Below are 27,497 nucleotides of genomic sequence, written 5' to 3' on the forward strand. Positions count from 1 at the left end.
TGGGACACGGTGTCCGAGCTGTCGGCCTACGCTGGGGTGACGCGCCTCCTCGTAGTTACCAGGAGCGACCCCACATTCAGCACCCCCCATGTGCTTGAAGTCGAGGATGGGGGAAACCCGACGAGGTCAAGGATCCGGGGTCTCGGCCTCATACATTGGGGGGCCTTGGCCTCGCAACTAGTTCAAGGCATTTGATACGTGGGGTGTATCAGATTTCCAAATCTGCTGGATGAATGGACTTAACTAAGAACCCGGTTAACATCATCATTGCATGGCATTAGCTAGGTTGGCGACTCGGCAGTCGAGGTCACACTGAGGGAGTGCTGGCATTGACGATCGTTAGATGTTGTTGCACGAGAGAGTGTTGTGGTGTGGGCATACATCATATCATCCTGCATGCATGCACATTAACAAGACTAGATAGATATTTATGATTGATTGCTTTTCATTAAATTCTTATTATAATTGATGCTTGTTACAACTTATGGCTAATAGCACCCACTGAGTTGATCACTCACTCCCACTCTGGGACGGTGTTTTAAAACACCAACCAGACCCGTTCATAGATACAGGTGATACAGATTTCGTGGAGCCTGGCGATGTAAGCCTCGAGGAGGAGGACGAGTTCTCTTACTTCCAGCAGATGTATGGGCCCTCATCGGACCTGTAGATGGCGTGTTGGATCGCTGCGCAGAGGGCTCAGCTCTACTTTTTTTGGACATATTATTCTTTTGTGATTATGTTGGGTGACACCATCTGCGAACCTTTATCATTTTTCTCTTGGTCATGTATATGTGTGTATATATATATATATGCTAGTTCTCTTTCATTTCAGTCGATAGGTGCATTTGTGCTTCATGTTTCAGGAACTCCAGGCTATGCATTTAAACCCAATTAAATGCATATTAATGAAAATCAATTATAAGTGACCCCGGGAACTCGGCAGTCGAGCGTATGCACAACCTCCGATTTTCAGGGTGTTACAGGGACACCGTGGTCGACCTGTCGGCCTACGCTGGGGTGACGAGCCTCCCCATAGTGACCAGTGAGCAACTAAACTCGTGAACCGATTATGGTGGTATGGGACACTATATTCACGCTGTCGGCCTACATTGATTGGTGACGAGCCCTTTGTAGTGACCTCGAGCATGCCTGGATACCGCATTGAGGTGACGAGCCTTATTATGGTAACGAAGGTATGATAGGCGTGCATTGATTGGTGACGAGCCCTTTGCAACGATCTGAAACCATATGATCGTATGAGATGTCTAGGACTGACGACCCTAGAATGGATCACTGTTTGGATGGTGATATGAGGAAGGTACCTTAGCTTCCCAATCCTGCTGTATGAAAAAGTCTAATAACAACTTGGTAATCATGTTCATGCACCGCATTTGCATGTGCTTTGAAGATGTGGCGCACTTTGAGGCGATGTCATGCGTAACGTAAGATGAAGACGCTGAAGGTGTACGCGCGAGGGCACGCATCATTCTTCATACATCCTTGCATTAACAAGAGTATTTAGGACATGTTTGATTGTTCTGCTTTATCATTACTGCTTGATTGAACTGATAACATATTAACCTTTGCTTTATTGTTCCACTGAGTTGATCACCCACTCCCACGTTCTAGGCGGTGTTAAACACCCACCAGACTCTGTCTTAGTTGTAGATGTTGATGAGACCTCTGAGGCAGAGCAGGACATTGAGGATGATGAGGCTGCATTCTCTTTCATGCAGTTTTCAGGCAGGTTCTAGTGAGCCTTGTTCTGATGCGCAGGATTCTAGGATTTCTTTTGGGATTAAATAATGTAATTTGATACTTATAATTTTGATAGCAAAACTTGTATTACGACCTGGTATATGTATGTATTTCAAGGATTTGCACATGTTCACATATATTTCTTTAAGTCTTCCGCTTGCGTTCTTCACTTATTCCTGAATTATATCTACAATTTGGCTTAATCTATTCCATGTTTTATGCACTAATACAGACAACATATATCCATCATTAAATTTGTTGCATAAGTGATGTTTTAGAACTCAGGAGCTGAGTTATATTTGACCCCCGAATTTCAGGGCGTTACAAGTTAGTATCAAAGCATGATTTGGATTAAACCGGACCTGGGTTATGGTCACACACCACACGCTATTGCCACTTTAGTGTATTTGGGTGCGAGTTTATCGTAGATTGTATGTTTGTGTCCTGTTGCTTCTATTGGCAAAAGTTTACTGAAAACGATCGCCGAGATCGAGTCTGTGCTCTCTCCTGATCACACACAGCGACCCGAAATCTCCCTTAGACCATCTATTAATGAGTCTAGATAGTTTATCATCCCATTTCAACCCTTTAATCTTCAAGAAATCTCTGTTTGTATCAGATTTCTACCCGAATGGCCCGATAGGGGTCGAATCATGCAAAGGGGCCGATTGGGGCATTTTCAGTGGGGCCCAGGGGGGACCCACATCATTTGGGAGCCAAGGGGCCATGAGGACCTCGCCCAAACGGTGAGCCATAGCTGGTCGGTCCAGAGACCGGCGATGTCATCGCCGGTTCGGCGAGCCCTCGCCGATCAGTGGGCCAGGCCGGGCGGGCCGATGAGTGTATGGCCTAGTGTGACCCACCCTTCCACAGTTTGTTGATTAAAATCCTTTCTAAGCCCTACTTCCTTCACAATCCTCCCTCCTAAGCTCTCTTTTCCTTCTCCAAACTCCTCCAAATCTCTTCCAAATCTTCTTCTTCTTCCATTTTCGTGCAAACCCTACCATCCCATCTCAAAACCTCACCATCCATTGCTGTTTACATTTCCTTTTCTTCTCATTTGGGCTCTCAAATCCTCTTTTGGGATCTCAAGTGTGTGGAAGCTTCACCATTCTTCCTATATCTCTCTTTCTCTCATTTCTCATAGCCCTCTTTGAATTTATCACGGCCATCTTTTCCATTTTCTCCCTTCTTTCTTTGATGGGGAAGAAGAGAGCGCCCGTGGATGAAGCCGAGCCTAGCTGCCCAACCCGTGCACGGAGGCCGAGAGGTGCCGCCGCGAGCACGACCACCGCCCGTGAGTTTCAGACCAAGCAGAACCTTGATCCTCAAGCTCCCATTGGAAGAACCTTGTTGGTGGAGCTATCGCATGAAGTCTATGAAGGTCGTAGGGTCCTTTTTGAGGCTCATGTTGATCCGCGGCTGTTTGGTGAGTTTTTACTGTTGGAGCGTCTGGAAGGAGATGGTTATTGTCCCTTGTTTGAGGGCGAGTATCACGCGAATGTAAATACTGTTCAAGCTTTTTATGCCAATATTCATGATCCTTCGCTGTAGCCTCTGTAGTTCAAGATTCCCTGTGGTAGCGGTCGGGAGGCCACGGTCAACGTTGCTTTGATTTTTCAACTCCTGAATGTGCCACTTGGTGAGGTGCATGCTAGTGAGAATAATTTGAACAGTATGCGTGAGAGGGACCGTTGCACCCGGTTCTCGTGTGGTCGTCTGGTCGAATGGTAGCCGAATAGAAGTCTTCTAGCTACCAACATGACGGATGACTTTCGCTTGCTTCACCACATGTGTACGTTCAATGTATATCCAAGGTGGAGCAATCGCAGCGAGTGTACGCGCCTGATGGTAGATTTTCTATATCAAGTGGGGCAAGGAGCGAAGTTATGTGTGCCAACGTACATCTTGCGTCAGATTATCCTTATCGCTCATTCGACTAGGAGGACCGAATCGCTTCCTTTTGGCCGACTCATTTGTAAGCTTACACATGAGTTTCGCTATAGGCTTCGAGCAGAGAAGCTGATTCCTGTTCGTCATATTAATTTAATGACCCTTAAGCAGATGGAGATTGGTCCTCGTCGTCAGGCCTCTGAGAGTGAGAATGAGTCAGAGAGTGATGAGGATGAGAGTTATGCTGAAGGTGGTGCTGAAATTGAAGAAGAAACAGAGTAGGACGAGGAAAAGGTTGAGGCACAGGATATGAGTGAGATCTCTCCTCCTGTGGCACCAGAGCAGAGCACAGATCAGGCTGCCAGGGATGCCCGTATTGCTCCGCTTGAAGAAGGGCAGGCTGTTCTACGCCAAGATATCATGGATCTTCGAGGCCTTGTGAAGCATAAGTTTAAGAAGGTGACTCGAACTCTGAAGTCTATCCTGTATTACTTGAAGGATAAGGGTGCCCCGCCTCCACCTCCTGATTCCGACGAGTAGTTGTCGTTGTAGTCATCCTTTACTTTGTTTGTTGTTTCTTTCTGTGTGTAGCCGTTGTTGGCTTTTGCAGTTAGAAATTGTTTGTTGTTGCTTGAAGTTTTAGATGATGTAGTTCACATGCTTTCCCTGTCGTGATTCATGTAATGCTGCACTAATTGTATTGCGATAATTTTATTTAATGGAATGTATGTTATTTATCTTTGAAGTTGTGCTGTGAATGCTGTGCGGATGGATTATGTGGACGTAGAATCTTACAGGTTGCATCTTCTGTTCATGTAGGGTATGCCTCCTAAAGGTTCGAAGACTTCGGCCCGTCTCTCCTTGGTTGAGTCGCTTGTCGGGGTTTCTCTCCTGAGCGATAGCCAGATGGATCCACAGACGGGCCCGTCTCATGCCGGTGTTGGGCGGACACCTATGGCTCCTCCAGTCACGCCTTCAGTTCCTGAGCCGAGTCATGCATCTTCGTTTGCTCCACCATCTGATAGGTTTGAGCAAATGATGTTGTTGATGCAACAGCAGCAGATTCAACAGCAGCACCACCACCACCAGCAGCAGCAGTAGTTCCTATCTTCCATGGCTGGCATCTTTGCTCAGTCAGTGGGGGCGACTCCTCCTGCTTCACCTATGTCCCCATCTTGGAGCGCCAGTGCGAGCGGCACTTTTGAGCGATTCCAGCGCTTACGACCTCCCACATTTGCGGGTTCTTATAGACCCGAGGAGGCCGAGTATTGGATTGATCGCATCTCTAAGATACTAAGACCGCTGCACTGCTCTGAGGTTAAACAGGTTGAGCTTGCCTCCTTCATGTTTGAGAAGGAGGCCAGTCTATGGTGGTACAGTGTTCTTCGCACTGTCGAGGAAGAATTTGAGTGGTCATGGCAGGTGTTTGAGGCATGCTTCCACGAGAAGTATTTCCCGGTTACGTATCGACATGAGAAGGAGAGTAAGTTCCTTCGCCACCGCCAAGGAGGGCTGTCGGTGACGAAGTATGAGAATTGGTTCACTGAGCTAGGTCGGTATGTTCCTTTGATTCTGGGAGATCAGCCGATGAGGATGTGGCGCTTTTCTGAGAAATTGAGGCCTGAGATCCGATCGAAGATATGTTGTGCTAGCATTTCTTCCTATGCGGAGTTGGTGAACATGTCCTTGCGAGCAGAGTAGGACGGGGATAGGTTGTCCCGTATGCGAGCACTTATGGTTCGTAGACCGCGACCTGACTTTCAGGGTGCACCTTTTCTCGACAAGAGGCCACGGGCAGATTCTCCTCCTAAGCGTTTAGCGCCGCCCGCTCAACAGATGCGAGCTGATCTTCGCTGTTCGTATTGTGGAAAGATGGGGCATTTGGATCGTTTTTACTTTTCACGTATGCGGGCCAGTAGTTTTACTCCACCGCAGAGGATTAGCCATCCGATGTCTCAGGTTATTTCTCCTCCACCTCTTCGTTCAGTGCCAGCTCATCCATCCTTCAGACCTGTAGTACCTAGCTTCAGGCCACCTCAGCGGCCCATGGTTCCTCCGTCGAATTGTCAGCAGCAGGCTCGAGTTCATTCGCTCTCAACTGAAGCACCTATGTCTGACTTGGTGCCGAGATCCTTCGAGGTTACAGCGCACATTGAAGGTAGTCCCGTTTCTATGTTAATGGATATAGGGTCCACCACTTCTCTTATATTATATGCGGCAGTTAGGCATTTGGGTTTGAGCTCTGTTTCTATGAAAGGAGTGACGCTTACTACCGCTACGGGGATTTCCTCTGCTATGAATAAGCATTGTATGGATTGTTTGGTCGATCTAAGAAGTGGATCGATTCATGTTGATTTCTTTGTCGCACCTTTTTATCATTACGATGTTATTATGGGTATGGATTGGCTCACGAGGATGCGAGCAGAGATTGATTGTAAAGCCAGATCAGTGACAATCCATGAACCTGAGGGCGAGGCAGTTACTTTCTCAGTTCAGGTCAGTTACTCTTTTCGTCTTAATTATTATACTTCTCTGTTAGAAAGTATGGCTGAATCGGCGTTTGATAGCACGCCGGTAGTTCGGGAGTTTGAAGATGTGTTTGAGTCAATTTCTAGATTACCTCCTCAGCGCGAGATTGATTTTACTATCGATCTCATGCCTAGTGCGGTGCCCATTTTTTTACCCACCTATCGTATGCTTTCGAGTGAAATGGAGGAATTGAGGAAGCAGATAGATGGTTTGTTGAATTTGGGTTTTATTCGGCCTAGTGTGTCTCCTTGGGGAGCACATGTCTTGTTTGTGAAGAAGAAGGATGGTTCCTTGCGATTATGTATTGATTATCGCAGGTTGAATCTGGTAACTGTGAAGAATAAGTACCCTTTGCCTAGGATTGATGATCTGTTTGATCAATTAAAAGGGGCACGGTACTTTTCAAAGGTTGATCTACAGTCAGGGTATCACCAGTTGCGCGTTAAGAATGAGGACGTGCAGAAAACCTCTTTCAGGACTAGCTTTGGCCACTATGAGTTCCTTGTGATGTCGTTCGGTCTTACGAACGCACCGGCCGTGTTCATGGATCTGATGAACAGGGTGTTTCGGCCATTCTTGTTCCGATTCGTCATTGTTTTTATCGATGACATCTTGATATATTCTACGAGTCGGGAAGAGCACGAGAAGCACTTAAGAGCGGTTTTGGATACTCTTAGGAAGAATTAGCTTTTTGCCCAGTTCAAGAAGTGTGATTTCTGGAAAGAGAAAGTCAAGTTCCTGGGACATGTGGTGTCTAAGGAAGGGATAGTTGTCGATCTTGCTAAGGTAGCTGTAATGTAAGACTGGAAGTAGCCTAGTTCAGTTACTGAGGTAAGGAGCTTTCTAGGTCTTGCAGGCTATTATCGACGCTTCATTCAAGACTTCTCGAAGATTGCTAGACCGTTGTCGCAGTTGACACGGAAAGATTTGAAGTTTGCTTGGAATGAAAGGGCGGAGGAAGCTTTTTAAGAGCTGAAGGAAAAGTTGACGTTTGCCCCTGTGCTAGTATTGCCAGAGCAAGGGGTTAAGTATATTATATATATTGACGCCTCTCACGTTAGTCTGGGTTGTATCCTTATGTAGAAGGACAGGGTGATTGCTTATGCTTCGCAGCAGTTGAGGAAACACGAAGAGAATTACCCTACGCACGACCTGGAATTAGCAGCTGTCATTTTCGCATTAAAGCTCTGGAGACATTACCTTTATGGAGAGGAGTTTGAGCTCTTTTGCGACCACAAGAGCCTTAAGTATATTTTCACACAGCGTGACTTGAATATGAGGCAGCGCCGATGGATGGAAATATTAAAAGACTTTAAGTTTGATGTTTCATACCATCTGGGCAAGGTGAACCTTGTGGCAGATGCGTTGAGTCGCAAGAAGGTTATTAAGTTTGTGGCTCCGCTGATGATAGCAGAGTGGGATATGTTGGAGTTTGTGCAAGACTTTGAGTAGAAGCTTACGGTGGAAGAACCATATGAGGTTATCGCACACATTCTTGTACAGCCCCTTATCGACGAGAAGATCGTTGCAGCTCAGGCAGATGATGAGCTTTTGGTGAAGATGAGAAAGCGGGTTGGTACAGATGAGAACTCCGACTGGAGTGTTAGTTCTGATGGGGGCCTACAATTTCGTGGCCGGTTATGTGTTCCTGACATCCCTAACTTGAGACGGGAGGTTCTCGAGTTAGCCCATAGTCTAAGCTTGCGATGCATCCAGGTAGCACGAAGATGTATCAGGATATGAGAAGATCTTATTGGTGGGACAACATGAAGGTCCATATTGCTGAGTTTGTCTCTCGTTGTCTCACGTGCCAGCAGGTCAAGGCAGAGCATCACCAACCTCCTGGGTTGCTTCAGCCCATGCCCATAGCAGAATGGAAATGGGACTTCATCTTTATAGACTTTATTTCTGAGTTGCCGAGAACGAGGAAGAGATATGACTCTATTTGGGTGATCATCGACCGATTAACGAAGTCGGCTCACTTCTTACCGATCAGAGTCACAAACTCTGCAGACTAGTTGGCTAAGTTGTATATCAAGGAGATTGTGCATCTGCATGGAGTTCCCTTTGAGATTGTGTCTGACAGAGACACGCGTTTCACATCTATCTTCTGGACTCGTATCCAGAAAGCGATGGGTGTGAAATTTAAGTTCAGCACCACGTTTCATCCGCAGACAGATGGGTAGATGGAACGCGTGAATCAGATCCTGGAAGACATGTTGCGAGCTTGTGTTTTGAATTTCAAGGACAGTTGGGATGATTGTCTCCAATATAGAGAGTTCGCATATAATAACAGTTTCCAGGCGAGTATCGGCATGGCTCCCTATGAGGCATTGTATGGTCGCCCGTGCAGAGCACCGCATTGCTGGGCAGAAGTTGGCGAGCGTAGTTTGATTGGCCCGGAGTTGGTGCAGGCGACTTCAGAGAAAGTTGACATTATTCGACATCGACTTCTGACAGCCCAGAGTAGGCAGAAGAGTTACGCTGATGCGAGGCGGCGACCGCTTGAGTTTGAGGTTGAAGACCATGTATTTCTGAAGGTCTCTCCTATGAAGGGAGTTCTACGGTTCAGTAAGAAGGGAAAGCTCACGCTGAGATTTATTGGTCCATTTCAAGTTCTAGATCGAGTGGGAGCGGTAGCATACCGCCTTGCTTTGCCCACACCTCTTGCGGGCGTGCATAACGTATTTCATGTTTCTATACTGAAGAAGTACGTTCCTGATCCTTCGCATATTATCAGTTGGGAGCAGGTGCAGTTGAGCGAGGATGCCACATATGTACTGCGACCGACGCGTATTCTCGACGGGAAGGAGCAGGTATTGCGTAGCAAGGTCATCCCTCTTGTGAAGGTACTATGGACGCATCATAGTGAGGAAGAGGCTACTTGGGAATTCGAAGCTGAGGTTAGAAAGAGCTACCTTCAGATCCTTGAGGAATATGAGAAGGTATGAATTTCGAGGATGAAATTTTCTTTAAAAAGGGTAGATTGTAATGACCCAGGAAATTTTGTGCCAAGACCCGAGTACTACCTCTATCTTTCCTTAGTAGCTTTTTGGGGTAATTAGCGCTAAACTCGATTGCTTGTGAAATTTGCATCAATCACTTTTAATTAGATCTGCATGACTCAAAATCTGTAAAATAGTTAGTGCTATGTTACTCTGAAATCTGGGATCCATCGCTAAATCCAGTTGCTCTTGAAAATTTTTGAAAGTTCTAGATCGGACCGGGACCGCGCGTCAAAAGTCCGATAGCGATGATCTTAGGCTGTTGTGGTCACCATGTTGGACTTGGTCATCACCTCAAAAATTAAGTCCAGATGATGTTCTGGGTCGATTTGATTAAGTCCGGAGTGAAGAGTGTGAGAACGGTTGGAAATTTAATGAGATTTTATGAAATCTGAGTCGTGTCGCTTGCGCGACGATTTTAAGCAATCTGACCGTTGGATTCTGACCCAATTTCACCCTCTGATTAGGAAAGGTGGCCCAGGCATGTCCTTATGCTTGTGAACCTGATCGAGTTTCGGTGACCGTTGAATTGAGTGTGGTCCGCCACGACTGATCTGAAGATCTGATCGGTACGAAAATTCAGCTTGACCTAGATTCATGGTCAGTGAGCTTAAGTCCGACCTTTCGTGGTATTAGGCCCACCGGAAGTGCTCCGTTGGATCGAGAGAGGCCTATTTTGGTTATACCCTAAGTATACCCTGGCCCTGGGGTTATTTTCATCAATATTAGGCCTATATATAGACCTTAAAACCCTAACTCTCTTTTCCATACGAATTTTCTAACCCTAGCTAAGAAAGAGAGGAAAAGAAAGAGAAAGTGAGAGAGAAGTTGGTGAATCATCTTAGATTCTTTCCTGTTCTTCTTCATCTTTAAACCTTCACTTTTGAATCGTTATTCCAGCAATTCTAAGTTCATCTTTGGGTAAGTTAACCTAGCCCTAATTTGTTTTAGAGCTTAGAATAGTCTTTGTGTTGTTGTAGCTTATTTTTATTCTTGTTTTAGGTTGTCCTGTCGCCGTTGACAAAGACATATCGTCTAAATCAGTTCGGTGTTCTATTTCTGGTCTAAGGTGCGGACTTTAATCATATAGGTTATGGTTTTCAAGGCTTTCAATGCCAGTGAATGGTTTATTCTTATTATGGATGAGATTTCACATGCCAAATGTTATATTTATTTTGTGTTCCTGATATGCATGTGTTACATTGAGATTTGTGTATTCTATGTGTATGTATAAAGTACCGTATGCGTATAAAATATGAACATGTGTTTGCCATAATTATTTGTCATGTACGTATGCTAATTGTATGTGCGACAACTTCTTAGTAAAAGGAATTGTCCAAATGTGTGTATTTCAACATACGTCATGTATGTTGAACTATGTATTCTAAGTGTTTGTAGAAATGCCTGAATGAACTAAAGTGTAATATATTATACTATTTGCGGGCGTTGAGAAGCGATTCTCAACACTCCTATTGATGTGTAGGATTTACCACATGCAAATCATATTCCTTGTTGTTTAACTTCCAGCATTACTTGTGCATAAATCCAAGTTAAGTTGATATTCTTCAAATACTCATATGCTACATGGTTGAAATTATTATTCCCTTACTATTCTAAATTTGCTGATATCAATATCTGTTGTAGTGAAATGTGCTTGGGACTATGAATAGTCCAGGAAATCGGTAATCGGCCTTAAGTTCGTAGTTGAGATTGCTTTCGCCACGAAGGACGTGATTAGACGAACCCGAATCGTATTAGAGTTGTCGGCAGTGGTTTGGCCACGCGGAGTGTTTGCGCACTCTATATCGTTCAACCCAACGTGCGCTCGTGCTAGTCGAGTTCGTCAAGTAACCCGATTATCCGATGTATGTTCATCATGTATGGACGTTATTGTTTGAATTTCGGGTACCAAACCTACCGATGAAATCCTGATAATCATAGTACCTTGATCCGTTAAGACTCATGAGCCGAACATGGTGGTATGGGACACTGTGGTCGAGCTGTTGACCTACGCTGGGGTGACGAGCCTCCCCATAGTGACCAGTGAGTAACCAAACTCGTGAGCCGATTATGGTGGTATGAGACACTATATTCGCACTGTCGGCCTACATTGATTGGTGACGAGCCCTTTGTAGTGATCTCGAGCATGCCTAGATACCGCATTGAGGTGACGAGCCTTATTGTGGTAATGAAGGTATGATAGGCGTGCAATGAATGGTGAGGAGCCCTTTGCAACGACCTGAAACCATATGATCGTATGAGATGTCTAGGACTGACGACCTTAGAATGGATCACTGTTTGGATGGTGATATGAGGAAGGTACCTTAGCTTCCCAATCCTGCTGTATGAAAAGGTCTAATAACAACTTGGTAATCATGTTCATGCACCGCATTTGCATGTGCTTTGAAGACGTGGCGCATTTTGAGGCGATATCATGCGTAACGTAAGATGAAGACGCTGAGGGTGTACGCGCGAGGGCACGCATCATTCTTCATACATCCTTGCATTAACAAGAGTATTTAGGACATGTTTGATTGTTCTGCTTTATCATTACTGCTTGATTGAACTGATAACATGTCAACCTTTGCTTTATTGTTCCACTGAGTTGATCACTTACTCCCACGTTCTGGGCAGTGTTAAACACTCACCAGACTCTATCTTAGTTGCAGATGTTGATGAGACCTCTGAGGCAGAGCAAGAGATTGAGGATGATGAGGCTACATTCTCTTTCATGCAGTTTTCAGGCGGGTTCTAGTGAACCTTGTTCTGAAGCGCGGATTCTAGAATTTCTTTTGGGATTAAATGATGTAATTTGATACTTATAATTTTGATAGCAACACTTGTATTACGACCTGGTATGTGTATGTATTTCAGGAATTTGTACATGTTCACATATATTTCTTTAAGTCTTCCGCTTGCGTTCTTCACTTATCCCTGAATTATATCTGCAATTTGACTTAATCTATTCCATATTTTATGCACTAATACAGACAATATACATCCTTCATTAAATATGTTGCATAAGTGATGTTTTAGAACTTGGGAGCTGAGTTATGTTCGACCCCCGAATTTCAGGACGTTACAATATGGCTATGGATTCATTAAGAGTTGTAACAACTCATCCTTCTGCGTTGTTGCTCGCACTGTACACCATAGAAGGGGCTCATACAACTCAGTGCAATCGTCTACCTCGTGTCTTGTTATTTACCCATTGAACCTATCTCATGGGATCTCCACTTGTATATGTTGGGTTGCCAACACTGGCAGCTCATATATTAGACTCAGCCCCATTCCCTTCGATGTATCATTGACTAACCTTTTAGATAGTCCTTTAGTCAGAGGATCTGTTAGATTCTTTTCTGACCTCACAAAGTCAATAGATATGACTCCATCACGCAACATATGTTTCACTATGTTGTGTCTAAGTCTAATATGCCTGCTCTTTCCATTATATATTTTACTCTTTGCTTTCGCTATAGCTGCTTGACAGTCACAATAAATAGATACGGCCGATACAGGCTTTGGCCACAATAGTATATCAGCTAAGAGATTTCCAAGCCACTCGGGTTCTGTTTCAGCCTTTTGTAAAGCAATAAACTCGAATTCCATACTAGACCGAGCGATACATGTCTGCTTGGTAGACTTCCAAGAGACTGCTCCTCCACTTAAAGTGAAGACATATCCACTCGTGGATTTTGTCTCATCTGAATCACTAATCCAGTTAGCATTACTGTATCCTTCTAATACAGCAGGAAAACCATTATAATGTAAACCATAGGCTATACTGCCTTTTAGGTATCTCAAAATCCTAGACAAAGCATTCTAATGCTCTTTTTCAGGGTTATGTGTATATCTACTTAGCCTTCCTACTGCAAAAGCTATGTCTGGTCTAGTACAGTTTGTTAGATACATAAGGCTACCAATTATTCTAGAATACTCCAATTGAGACACTATTTTCTGTATTCTTCATGAGAGTCACACTATAATCATAAGGAGTACTGACAGGTAAACAGTCAAAATGGTTAAACTTTCTCAATATCTTCTCAATGTAATGAGATTGAGATAATATAATAACATCATTTTTCCTGGTTACTTCAATACCCAAGATTACACTAGCCTCTCCTAAGTCTTTCATGTCAAACTTAGATGATAAAAATTTCTTAGTTGTATTAACTAATTTAATATTAGTTCCAAAAATAAGCATGCCATCAACATAAAGGCATATAATAACATAATCATTTCCAGAAATTTTACTATATACCCATCTATCTACATCATTTATATGATAACCATTTGATTTTAAAACACCATCAAATTTTTCATGCCATTGTTTGGGAGCCTGTTTTAAACTATATAATGATTTAATTAGTCTACATACTTTATATTCTTTTCCTGATATCTTATAACCCTCAAGTTGTTCCATATATATTTCTTCATCTAAGTCTCCATTTAGAAAAGTTGTCTTAACGATCATCTGGTGTACCACCAGTTTATATATGAAGGCTATCGCTATTAAGACCCTAATAGTTGTAATTCGAGTTACAGGAGAGTATGTATCAAAGTAATTTATTCCTTCTTTTTGTTTAAAGCCTTTCGCTACCAACCTAGCCTTAAATTTATCAATAGTCCCATCTGGTTTTAGTTTCTTTCTAAACACTCATTTACAACCTATTGGTTTATTTTCAGGTGGTAGGTCTACAATTTTCCAAGTGTTATTAGATATAATAGATTTTAACTCATCATTTATTGCTTCCTTCCAAAAGGTTGCATCTGGAGAGTTAATTGCTTCTATATAGGTTGTAGGATCATCTTCTACTAAGAAAGTGAAAAAAATCATCTCCTAGGTTAGTTTCTCTTCTAACCCTAGTACTTTTTTTTTGTTGTATCTCTTCTACTACTTTCTCGTATACATTTTTACTAGTAGATGCAATATCTGATTCATTGACTTCCTCTATTCCTATAGGTTTAGATTTCATAGAGAATGCGTTCTCAAAGAACTCTGCATCCCTAACTTTTATAATTGTATTAGGATTTAGAATATTATCCTTAGTTTTTAAAACTAAAAACCTATAGGCCGTACTGTTTTGTGCATAACCTATAAATACACAGTCGGTCGTTTTAGGACCGAACTTTCTTTTCTTAGTTTCAGGCAATCCTACTTTAGCAAGACACCCCCACACTTTAATATATTTGTAACTAGGAACATGATTCTTCCAAAGTTCATATGGTGTTTGTTCAGAAGATTTAGAAGAAATTCTATTTAGAATATAACAAGCAGATGAAATTGTTTCTCCCCACATATTTGAGGGTAAGCCTCAACTATTTAACATATCATTCATCATCTCTTTTAGAGTTCTATTCTTACGTTCTGCTATTCCATTTTGTTCTGGTGTATAAGGAGCTGTAGTTTCGTGAACTATTACATTCTTTTCACATAATTCTCTAAATTGAGAAGATTCATATTCACATCCTCTATCTGTTCTAAGTCTTTTAATTTTTATATTTAACTGATTTTCAACTTCAATTTTGTATTTAGAAAAAACATCTAAAGCTTCATCTTTATTCCTTAACAAATAGACTCTAGTGAACCTAGAGTAATCATCTACAAAAGTTATGTAATATCTTTTTCCACCGCTAGACATATGATTTCTAAAATCACCTAAGTCACTGTGTATTAAATCTAATAGAACAGATGATCTTTCTATTTGTTTAAAGGGTTTTCTAATGAATTTTTATTCGACATATGTTTCACATTTGTCAAATTCTTCATTAGATATATTAGGTAATAAACCTAATCTTTTCATTTTCTTCAAAGATGCTATATTTACATGACCTAATCTACTATGTCATAGATAAAAAGGTTCAACGATATAAACAGAACTGAATGTCTTCTTATTATTAACATTGGATACATTTATAATGAATAAACCATCGCTACAGTACCCCTTACGAACAAAAGTTTCATTCTTAGTCATTACAAGCTTATCTGAATCAAATACTAACTTAACACCAGCCTTATTGAGGAGTAAACCAGAGACCAAGTTTCTTCTAATGTCTGGCACATGTAGGACATCATTCAACATTAGAGTCTTTCCAGAAGTGAGTTTCAGAAGTACTTTTTCTTTCCCTACAACTGGATACGTTCTAGCATTACCCATGAACACCTGTTCATCATCTCCTGATACTTGGTAGGAGGTAAACATGCTACGATCCTTGCACACGTGCCTAGTTGCACCAGTGTCTAGCACCCACTCCAAGTGTTTACAAGGAAGACTTCTAACACCACAGCTACTATCATGTCAGACTCATTGCCTATTTCTATAAAATTAGCTTGCGGCTTATCTTTGTTTTTCTTAAGCCTACAGGTTTTGACATGATGCCCAGGCTTTCCACAGTTGTAGCAGTTTCTTTTTTTCTTGAATTGATTGTTTGTATTCTTCTTTTTGAGCCTACATTCATTTGCATAATGTCCAGGTTTGCTACAGTTATGACAGTTGCCCTTTTTCTTATTATTTGCCCGACTTGATTCCACAAGATCTCATTTTTATTTTCTTTTTGTTTCCTAATTTTATTGGCCTCCTCTATTCGTATGTGTACGATAGTGGTTTCCAAAGAAACACCGTTCTTTTTATGTTTCATTCTATTCTTATATTCTTTCCAGGAGGGCGGTAACTTTTCTATTAGTGCTCCTAACAGAAACACTTCATTCAACTTAATTCCTTCTGTCGATAGATCGTGAACTAGACTTTGAAAATCATGAATCTGATTTGTGACAGGTATATCGTCTGTCATTTCATAATAAAGGAAATTAGCAATTGCATATTTTTTACTGCATGGATCTTCTAATATGTATTTCTTTTCCAAAACAGTCCATATGTCTTTAGCAGACACGTAAGAAGCATACACGTCATATAGTTCGTTGGATAAAGATTTTAGAATATAATTTTTACAATTATTTTCATCTGTTACTTCAGTTTGATTTTCTGGATCTATAGTAAATGATTCAGATAAAATGTATGAAACTTTTAGGGTGGTCAGAGCGAACATCAGTTTCTGTTTCCACCGTTTAAATGATTGTCCAGCGAACGGTTCAATTTTGGCTAACTCAGTAGAAGCATTTACTGTTACTGTAGTCATAGTCTATGTAATTCAACAATTCGATTTTCAAGATTGTTGGAATATTTAGTTGAATTAAATAGACTATTAAAAATCGAGAACCAAAAAAGGAAAATAAATTTTGAGAAAGAAGAACTTATTGAATTGAGTCGAGGCGTGACTGAGTGACTTGACTTGAAATCGAATTTGCTCCCATTGGACAGCGTCCCAAGTGCAACAGGTTTCCAGAGCAATCGACCTCCAGGATACAACGACTATGACCCGGTCCCAGCGGTGTACTCACTGTACATGGGCTCGAACCACTTGCAGTTTAATTCGAAAGTACTGAGTTGACTCAGCGATGAATTCAGTAGAAAAATGCTTAAAACCGAATATTAGAGAGCGTTTTATAAGAGAAGAATTTTTCGTATATTTAAACTGGAATCGGTAATCTTTATATGGACTACGAAGTGGTACATAAGCACCCTTTACAAAAGGTTAGGTCCGTTGGGTTTAAACCTAACAGGGGCGACCAACCAGAAGGGACGCATCTCTCTGGTTTAAAACGAAAAAGCGCAAATGCGAGTACACTCCCGCACATACAGTCCTGCGAGTACCCATACACACACCCACGCGAGTACACACCGCACCCGCACCCGCACACGGACTCGGACTCGGACTCGGACTCGACTCGGCGCGCGCGCGCGTGTGTGGTCAATGGCATTGATTAGAGCTATTGGCATAGCCCCCCCGCAGGACCAAATTCACATGCCCCCTGAAAGAGGCTCAAGCCCTAGGCAAAAAGACTATTTTATATACAAGATAGTTTACTATGTCAAATCCGATGTGAGACAAAATCCACAACTCAAAAGTACTACAACTTTTCAAAAACAGAGGGAAATCACCAAAAATTTGAAAATTCAAATTTTAATACTATTTTAAAACAAAATATAACAGATAGTACGGTGTTGAACACCGCAGCAGCGGATTGCCTGTGACCCAGGCGCAGTGATATACCTTACCCCGTGCTGCGTGGGGTCCACATATATGTCCTTAACAAATCCACCCCGTCCATCTGTCTCGAAAGAACAAAATAGGACGGGTATAAAAATCAGGCGGATTCAAAACTCATGTGGGACATACCACACGAAATAGTAGACTTGTCCCGGACATCTCTGTGGCCCCACGCAGCCCCAGCAAACGTACGTCTCCGCGCTGGGACCACAGGCTTTTCGCTTCCAACACCGCAAAGATAAACTTCATAGACATCACGTACAGTGGCTGTATATATACAGCCATTCTTTTTCTGCCAAAGTCTCTCGTGTATTGAACATCTGATCCGTGTAATAGGATGGCCACCCCATGATGGTATCTCGAATCCACTTATCAAGTCGGACACAATATAGGCCTGATTTTAATATTAGTCAAAGCATCTGATCTAATATGCGCCGCAGCTGCATCGTACCAGCTTTCAAAAAAAAAGTTATCTTGTCAGAGTACCGCCTACGACGGTAAAGTGAACGATTAAAGGCACGTATATCACCACCTAGAACCCAGAAATAGATAACCTACAATCAAAAAACCACAACCGGTAGGATATCTGTGCCGTTAAAACGGTAGGTCTCACTATGAAGATCAACCTTATAAAAAATCGGGTTGATCCAATCTCAAGGTAGGCCATACCAGTAATGGGCATCAGACCATCAGAGGACCATCCTCTCTACGCTGTGGCTTATCAGATGAGCCGACCTGCATGATATGTTTTTCATATGGGCCCACCGTTTTCATGAAGCAGATTTTTTGGATAAATGGCATCTTTGCACGAAAAATGGATTGATGCCACAAGTTATGGTGGCGTTGCATCTCAGTGATCGGTCCCCACATCCAAGTCATGTACGGAGCGCGCCGTCCATTCTTTTTTAAAATGAAAATTTCGTACTTCTTCTTTTTGAAGTGCTTTTAAGTTTTATCTGTTTTAGGGAAATTTCCGATTGTAAACTCCACTTTTTACCCACCATCTTTTCCACACATTTTCAAACTTTACTTTACCAAATTAAACTATTTTGCACAGAAACACTATTTTCAGACGAAAAATACATTCAGCGAGGTTGTCTCATCCATTCTGAAGACTTATAGCTACGGATAATAACCGTAGTGATAGTTAGCTTAGAGAAAAAGCATAGAACCTTTGTAGCCTTACGCTACCACTAGGCACGGCCATAATCTGTAGCTATAGCTCTACGCAATGAACAGTGCAACCGTATTATATGCAACGGCAAACGCCAAAATTTTCTCCCCTTTTTATCTGTTGGCCATCAGAGTCTCCTGTCAAGGTGACTTGGGATGCAAGCAAACAAGGTTACCGCCCCATATCGGTACTGGGTGCGGCTCCAGCCACCGCAATCGGATTGCGTATTGAGTTACTCACTGCGCACCGATATTGTGACTAGTCCAAGGAAACAACTGGGATAATGATTTCCACCGTTGAAAGCTTTGTAGGCACTACAGTGATGTTTATTTATCATCCAACCTATTCATAAGATGATCACATAAACATGAATGAAGGGAAACACAAATATAATCTTGATCCAAAACTTCTATAGCCCTCAGGAATTTCTCAGCGGTACGGTAGACATTCAATTACCACTATTTCCTTTGGTGTGGTTCACTCTAGTTTTAGATATACTAAAATTTTGTATTAAAGCACTAAAATTATCCTGTGAAATTGATGGACGTAGTGGATAAAATACATATATCAGTGGGCCCCACAGTTTACTCAATGCTCTTAGCGTACTGAATTAATCGGTACGCAATCCGCTTCCCCGGCCACTGCTAAGACGGTGCAGTACTGACCATAGTTCCGCCTTATATATTTATTTCATATCTAGACTCTTCATCCAATTTCAGAGCATGTCAGGACCGAGCTCAATAAATAAAGAAGATCCACATCTAAGGTAGACCATACTGTAAGAAATAGCGGTGATTGAATGCCCTTTACTGTAAACTTTCAAGGGTCCACCGTAATATTTCAGTAATGTTTATTAGCTATCCAAACCGTTGATAAGGTCACGTTAAAGTAGATGAAGGTAAAAAAAATAAATGTCTTTTGTGGCTCATTAATGGAATCACCACTGGTTCCTATAGTACGGCCAACTTGAGAATTGGATATGATACAGTTTTGGGCTCATGCTATAAAATGACCTGCTAAATAGATGGATGGCACTACATACATCAAGGTCAGCCCCATTGAAAGGGCGAGACTATCTTGGTTGGGGTTGGGCGCACTCAACGACGACTCAAGGAAGTTTTGAACTATGATGCCGAACTCACTGCACACTGTAATGTGTGCTGGAGATCCACAACATCAATTAGACGTGCCTTTCCATGGTGGCCATGGGCTAAAAAATCAGGGCAATCCTTAACGTAGGAGGGCCACACCATAGACAACAATTAAGAGTGGATGCACACTAAACATTAATGATTCATGGAGATGTGGTTCAGACATGTGTGAGTCCCACTTGGATGTGGGTTCACACCAAGTTTAAGGCAACTTCAAAACTCAAGTATGCCCCACCAATGGTTTTAAATGTTTTGGGCATGGTTTCAGATTGTACGGCCCATTCAAGTTTCAAATATTGCTGATTTTTGGGACATATGGTGACCTAGAGGCGACCCACAAATATATATAATGTGGATGCACAACAAACATGAGTGTAGGGCCTATTATGGTGAAGATCAAACTGATCCCTCGCACGGGAAGAGTAACAATCATATACAAGTGATATTATTTCGAGCTGGGGTGACTGAGGTTCAATCATAAGGACAATCGACACGGGACGAGCAACTCCTTTATCTAAGAGATGAAGTGCCGAGTTGAGACATCGGAGACGGAGTTCGGTAAGAGAAGAATCGCCCCACTAGGAATGTCCACAACACAAGTAAGGAACCCGTGGGAAATGAGCTCGGGCTCCGAGCCCCAAGCTCCCCAATATCTCGGGCTAACCAAGTCAACCATTACGAGAGAGGCGGCACAAGAAACATAGAGCGAATCTCACCCTGGATCTGGAAGAGATATGGATCTAGCCTGATCTTTGTTGAACATCACTCTGACATATTCAGGCTCGGCCAAATATCACTTTGACATATCTGGGATAAGAATCCCCGCTGAATTAGGGACTCACTAGCGTAGCACATTGGGATACAGAGGTTCAGAACCTTCTCTCACTCTCTCTATATATACGACCGCAGGCTCTAAACCAAAGGAGGAAAAAAGGTGATGCATCTAAGCCCTAATCTAGTTCCTTGCGATCATCTTCTACAAGCCTGACTTAAGCATCAGAGGGTCCACAGCTAGCTACTAGCACCCCCGCTGCTCATATTTTCTCTACTATTTGCAAATCTATTGGAGGGCGATAATAAGGCTAGAGCTGTCTTAATTCTACATCGACCTCATCTGTTGATCGGATTCTGGCAACAGCATATTGGCAACCTTTGTGGGAACGAGGAGCCATATTCTCAACATCTTGAGTAGCTACAACCATTTTCGGCCCTCCCTCCTATGCCAAAGAGAAAAGGAAAGGCCCCAAACGTGATTGGTGTCGTTAGTGGGAACGACGAGTCGTGTTCTCACTATCTAGAGTAACTACAACCATTCCCAGCTCTCCCTCCAATGGTAAAGAGAAAAGGGAAGGCCCTAGCCATAGTCTGGTCCTCCCAATCAAGCCTTGTCCGGTCCTCCCATCAAGCCTCGTCCGAGGAGGAGCAGGCTTTGCAGTCACCTCCCCAATCCCAACCACCCTCGTGGGTTGTGGTTCACAAATCGCAAAATCAAGGAGGTTGACTTAGTTCCCTTGAGAACTAGGTCGGAACCCTGATTGACAACATAGATTGTATCATGAGGTTGTTGGAAAGGCAGCAAGCGTCCCTAGTTAACCTACAGGAAACAGCGAAGGGGGCGACTGAGCAGTCCTACCCTGAACAATTGCGACCTATGTAGCATCAGGGGCAAGCATCCCTAGCTAATCCGCAGGAAACAGTGAAGGCAGCAAATAAGTAGTCTCGCCCTGAACAATTGCGACCTAAACAGCATCAGGGGCAAGTACGAGATAGAGAAAGCCCTGCCGCCCCATCCCAGACACGAGCGACTACGGAGCTCACTGAATCCAACTTGCGTCATACCCTCAACGACAAGTGACATGCTTATGGAGAAAGAGAGCCCCAAAAGCCATGGAAGAAAGCAATGTCCCCTAGGGGGCGGACATCAGAGAGATCTGAGACGAGCTCGGTAATATCCAATAAGAGTACCAAGCAAAGGCCCTGATATCTGTTGACGCCTTCCTTGAGCAGACTAAGCTGCCATTCACTGATGACATCATGTGGTCTCAGCTAGCACACATATTTAGAATGCCCTAGATACAACCCTATTCAAGTTCGTGCAACCCTGGCGAGCACTTGTAGTTGTTCCGAGCATGGATCAAGCTCCATGGAACTTTCAGACCGTAATGTGTAGGGCATCCTACCTAACACTCACCGGGGTAGTGCGGAAGTGGTACAAGAACCCGAAGCCGAAGTCCATCAGCTCTTTCCCTCAACTTAGCAGAGCCTTTGCCACACAGTTCATCGAAGGCAAAGACATTTGCAAGTTGGCGATTCACCTTCTTACAATGACTTAAAAGGACGATGAGTCACTAAAAAATTACACCATCTGGTTCAACGCTGAGGCCGTATAGGTTGAAAACTACTCCGACGAGGTAGCCCTCATGGCCATAATGACCAGACTCAGCAATGCGCATCAGCCATCAGGGTCCGGGTCCGTTCTCTCTGACGCTGTGGCTTATCTAATGAGCGGACCTGCATGGTATGATCTTCATCTGGGCCCACTCTCTAGGTAGGCCAGGCCAGCAATGCGCATCAGCCATCAGGGTCCGGGTCCGTTCTCTCTGACGCTGTGGCTTATCTAATGAGCGTACCTGCATGGTATGATCTTCATCTGGGCCCACGATTTTCATGGCTCGGATGTTTCTTAAATAAATGGTATCCCTGCGAGAAATATGGATTGATGCCGCAAGTTGTGGTGGCGTTGCATCTCAGTGATCGGTCCCCACATCCATACAGCCCCATGTACGGAGCGTGCCGTCCATTCTTTTTAACACGAAAGTTTGCTACTTTTCATACTTTTCCCGAAGGAGTGCTTTCATCGGCTACTTTTCAAACTTTTCTTTGAGTGCTTTTATTTGCTGGCCATCACTTAACGCAGGACTCTCCGGTTGAGGAGACTTGGGATGCAAGCAAACAAAGTTGCCGTTGCATGTAGGGAAACGGATTGGCTACTCCCCCTGCCACCGCCCAATGGCTGATGGTCGGTGCTCTGTGGGCCCCACCATGATGTATTTGTTTCATCCATGCCGTCCATTTATTTTTCTAGATCATTTTATGATATCAGACCAAAAATCAGTTATATCAAAATCTCAAGTGGACCACGTTACAGGAAACAGTGTTGAATAAATGTCGACCATTAAAAACTTTTTGGGGGCCATAAAAGTTTTGGATCAAGCTGATCTTTGTTTTTTCCCTTCATCTGGGTCTGTATGACCTAATCAACAGATTGGATGTCAAATAAACAGTCCAGTGGGCCTTAGGAGGATTTTAATGGTGGATCTCCAATCACTATTGTTTTCCTGTGGTATGGTACTCCTGAAACACATATATCATGATGGGGCCCACAGAGCATCGACCACCAGAAACCGGGTTGGCAGGGGGAGTAGCCAATCCGTTTCTTGCATGTAGCGAGCAGAATAGGTGCGGCCCTTACTGTGGGGCCCACATTGATATATTTATTTCATATATGCACTGTTTATCTGTTTTGCCTGATTATCGATCTCAGGGATGAGCCAAAAAATGAAGAAAATCCAAATCTCAGGTGGCCCATACTTTAGGAAATACTGTGATTGAACGCCATACTGGTGAAAACTTACAAGGGCCCACTATAATGTTTGGGAATTGTTTATTTGAAACCTATTGATAAGGTCACAAGGTTAGTTTTGAACTATGATGTAATGTGTGCTGGAGATCTACATCATCAATTAGATGCACCTTTCCATGGTGGCCATGGGCTTAAAAATCAGGCCAATCTATAACGTAGGTGGGCCACACCATATACACCAATTGAGAGTAGATGCACCCCCACTGAAACATTCATGATTGTTTATGGGGCCCATGGAGATGTGGCTCAGACATCTAATCCATCCATTGTGTGTGTCCCACTTGGATGAGGGTTCACACTAAATTTTGTACCATTCCAAGAATCAGGTAGGCCCTAATAAGTGATTTAGATGTATTATATCATGATTTTGCATAGTTTCAGTTTTTATGGCCACGTGAGTTTCAAATACAGTTGATTTTGGGACATGTCATAACCTAAAAGGAGACACAAAATGCACGGTGTGGATGTCCAACACATGAGGTGAGGCCCACAGATCTCGAACTCATGGGTAGTTCCCATAAGGTGACCTGATCATATATACATAGGAGATTCCATGAGGTCGATATCTGTGGGCCCCACTTCGAGTTTTTGCCCACTAATGAATAGTGGCAAACACAGCCCTATAAATCAACACTAGCACAAGACCACAGCCCAAAGTCACCCACCCAAACCATGGCATCCAAGCAAAGCTTAAAGCTTGTCCTGAACGAGAACACAGGAGAGGTTTTATTTGGAGAAGCTGGAAAAGATTTCATAGATTTTCTCTTCACCCTCCTAGCATTGCCAATGGGGTACGTTGCAAAGCTCCTCACAAAGCAACACATGGTGGGATGCACTGGTAATCTCTACAGTAGCCTTAAAAATCTCTCCTCTGATTACATGCAACCCAACTTTGATAAAAATACCCTCCTCAACCCCAAGATGCCTATTCCGATGAGTGGTCAGAATCCTCTCCTTCTGTTGCAAGATGCTGCTTCTTCCACCAAATCAAAGAACTACTCATACCCCCACACCTCCGTCTCATTCGGCCCCCACACCCACAGCGTTTTGTCGTTCGGCAGCTCTGTTAGTGCTTTTGGCGTAGCATCGGGATCGGACGGTGGAGGAGGTTGCGTTAAGGGTGTGGTGACTTACATGGTGATGGATGATTTGGTGGTGACGCCCATGTCTACCATATCAAGCATTTCTCTACTCAACAAGTACCAGGTCAAGGACGTAAGTGCACTCAAGGAGAAGGTTGTAGAAGTAGGCATGAATGAGGTATTGCATCTCTCTTACTCTATAAGTTGGTATAAGTGTGTCCATCGATCAGTGATCCAAACCGTTGATTCTATAGACCTCATGCACCAAAATCCATAAATTGGATGGAGTTGGACGATGAGGTTGGGTTAATGTTGTTTGGACAAAATTTCTAGAGTTACATAGAGCCCTACATTTTGTGTTTGGAAGATATAATTGTGGAACTCGTCTTACATGCTACAAAAAAACCGATTGCATATGCTAAAAGTGTCACATGCTTGCTCAACATAAACATGGTGGCCCAACTGAAATGGACTTATACGATGTAAGATACGTATTGAATTGAATTGATATAGAACATCCATCATGTGGTTCTTACTACGGTTAATTTTCAGCCATCTTCATCAAATAATCTTGATCTTGCTATTTATTTTTTTGAAAACATGAATGGTCCATATTGATCATGCTAGAAAAAGTTCATTCATTGATATGAACCAAAGTGGAGTCTGCACATCCCTTGTGTCTCTTGAAATTTATCTGGACACTGGGGAAAGCTAAGGTCGTTACAATATCCCATATTTATTAAATGACACATAGCATGTGATCCGCCTCCAACTTCGTGTTAGGCTAAAGAAGAGGAGGAATTATGTTATCTACTACGTGAGTGGAACTCTAAACTCTGTTCAAGTGAACTATATCACTACGAAGAGGGAACTATTAAGCATAGTGTTTGCTTTGGACAAGTTTAGGTCTTACTTGATAACATCTAAGATCATCATTTTTACTGACCATGTGGCACCGAAATACTTTTTTTCTAAGAAGATGCCAAGCCACGTTTGTTAATATGGATCCTTCTTATCCAAGAGTTCAACGTGGAAGTATGAGATAAGAAATGAGTAGAAAATGTAGTGGTTGACCATTTCTCTCGCGTCGCAAATGTGAAAAATTCATGCAATTAGATAATCCTAACCTTTTTAATGTGCACTATTTTGCTACATTGATTTTTGCAACCCATGGATAAGATGATTAGCATGATCAAACTAAACTTAGGTCACACTTGTACCCACTAATACTCCTACAATATTGATCATATCATGTGGCATTCAATATTTATTTAATTTTATCTTATTATATTTGATGCATGATTTATTTATAATTCCATTTGTTAGGGTTTGGATCTTTTAAGGGCTTCCTTGGAGTCCAAGACAGTACTCACTGACGTCTTTGGAGAGAAGTCAAAAAAAGAGCCGGTAATGTAATAAAAAATAAATAAAATAAAATAAAATAAAATAAAATAAGAGAGAAGAAGAAGAAGAGTGTGCACCCAGCATCTCCTATTGTAAATTGGTGTTGTGTGGGAATCTTATGTGCATTTTCCGCATTAGAATTTCCCAATAACATTAAATGATGTTGAGACACTACAAGAAAAGAGAACTTTAGCCTTGGTTCAAAACTGTGGGAATCTTGTGTGCATCACCTAAATCTTCTTCATTTACAATTTTCTACCATGCTGATGTCAGTTTTATTTGTAAAATTGTTTTTTTAGGATTTGGCCCAGGAATCGAAGACGACATTCACTGGTGCTTTCCGAGCAAAAGCTCGAAGACATGGAGTAGCTGGAAAAGACAGCACTCTATGACAAACAATCTCCCACCGTAAACCAGTGTCAGGTTGGGAATTCCTTTGCACATTATCTGTCAGTTTTCACTTTAAAAAAAAAAAAAAAAAAAAAAAAAAAAAAAAAAAAAACTGTGTACTGGGACTTTCCAATTGTTGTGTTTTTTAGAATAAAAATAAAATTCAAAAATAAAAGTTATTTTTAAAAAGTAAATAAATATATTGATTATTTAAACTTTCCATAAATAGTGTATATAGTCAGTCAATAAGAGAATGGGTTTTTACTTATGCAACCAGGGTTCAAATCTCTTCGCATCGCCTGCGCACATAGCGTGGGCTGTAGGGCTGCTTGGACGCCTTTTAGCGCTTTATTAGGCGCACTTAGCACTTCGCACGTGCGCATCGTTGCAAGGAGCTAACAGAGCCTTAGTCTTTTTGGTACTCGGTTCATATTTTTTGGGCCTGGTACCCTAATGTTTTATTACTTTTTTTTGTTGATTGAGAGTAATTGTGACATGATTGTACATGTTGCACCTATGCCATGTGTCGCTTATGTGGATACAGTTTTTCACGTTGGATAACTGCTCCTATCTGAATGGGTACAGAAATAACTGTCATAAGACAAAGAGTCATGTCCTTTCATGAAAAGGCAATTATTTGCTGTGAATGGGTATAGATTTCTTGAAGAGGCACTTTAGCACCTCTTCAGGAAGAAATCGATAACCTTTCAATTGATATAAATCCTGGATACTATAATTCAGAAGAACATACTCTTAATCCTTAAGATTATATCATCTTCTGTGCAATTACTCTCGATCTGATTTCTTGCTGAGTTTTTTCTGAACGTTGCATATCCGTGTCAAAACTAGAGATCTGTTCAATACTTAAATGTGCAAATTTTCGTGTTGAAAATCGGATTAAGAGTTTATTGTATCTTGAAGACAATTTGCAAATTTCCTTCGTTTGCACTTGCTGGAATTTACAGAAAAAGAGCAGCAAATCTGTCTTGAGAAATTGATTGTTCAAGTCGAGCCTTGAACCCGATAGATCTGATCGTTTTATTATCATTTTCTTCTATCCTCCGTTGTGTACAAGAAACTCTTACATTTTTAACACCAATACCATCAATGAATTGTAGGTAATGAATTATGGGTACGGATCCTCTTCTGTTTTTTTTGAAACATTTTGGTTGGAAATGTTTATAGTGTTTGATCTGTCACTGAGCTCTTCAAATGAACTCTATTTATTTTGTGATTTTGACGTTGAATATTGTCTGTAAAGGTTGGATATATCTAGCTCAAATCCTGAGTGGCATGTTTTGTATTGATCATAATCCAAAAACCACACTTAGTAGATGATTATAATGGTCAGTTGGG

At 42.2% G+C, this 27,497-nt stretch overlaps 1 protein-coding gene across 6 annotated transcripts in view; it reads left to right on the forward strand.

The window, feature by feature from the left end:
* The window catches only part of LOC131243598 (uncharacterized), an 87,978-nt gene extending 61,769 nt beyond the window's left edge, over nt 1-26,209 (forward strand). For 3 of the 6 annotated variants that reach the window (XM_058243069.1, XM_058243068.1, XM_058243063.1), the window contains 2 exons: nt 25,674-25,754; nt 26,051-26,209. In XM_058243069.1, coding sequence (XP_058099052.1) covers nt 25,674-25,754; nt 26,051-26,143 — 174 coding nt within the window. In that variant the 3' untranslated portion in view covers nt 26,144-26,209. Of the gene's footprint in view, nt 1-23,904; nt 24,526-25,673; nt 25,755-26,050 lie in introns of those variants that run through there. The other 3 variants (XM_058243074.1, XM_058243076.1, XM_058243067.1) reach the window with 3 other exon arrangements.
* Nucleotides 26,210-27,497: the final 1,288 nt, after the last annotated feature.

Source organism: Magnolia sinica, chromosome 4 (assembly GCF_029962835.1).
Source record: "Magnolia sinica isolate HGM2019 chromosome 4, MsV1, whole genome shotgun sequence".
Taxonomy (NCBI): domain Eukaryota; kingdom Viridiplantae; phylum Streptophyta; class Magnoliopsida; order Magnoliales; family Magnoliaceae; genus Magnolia; species Magnolia sinica.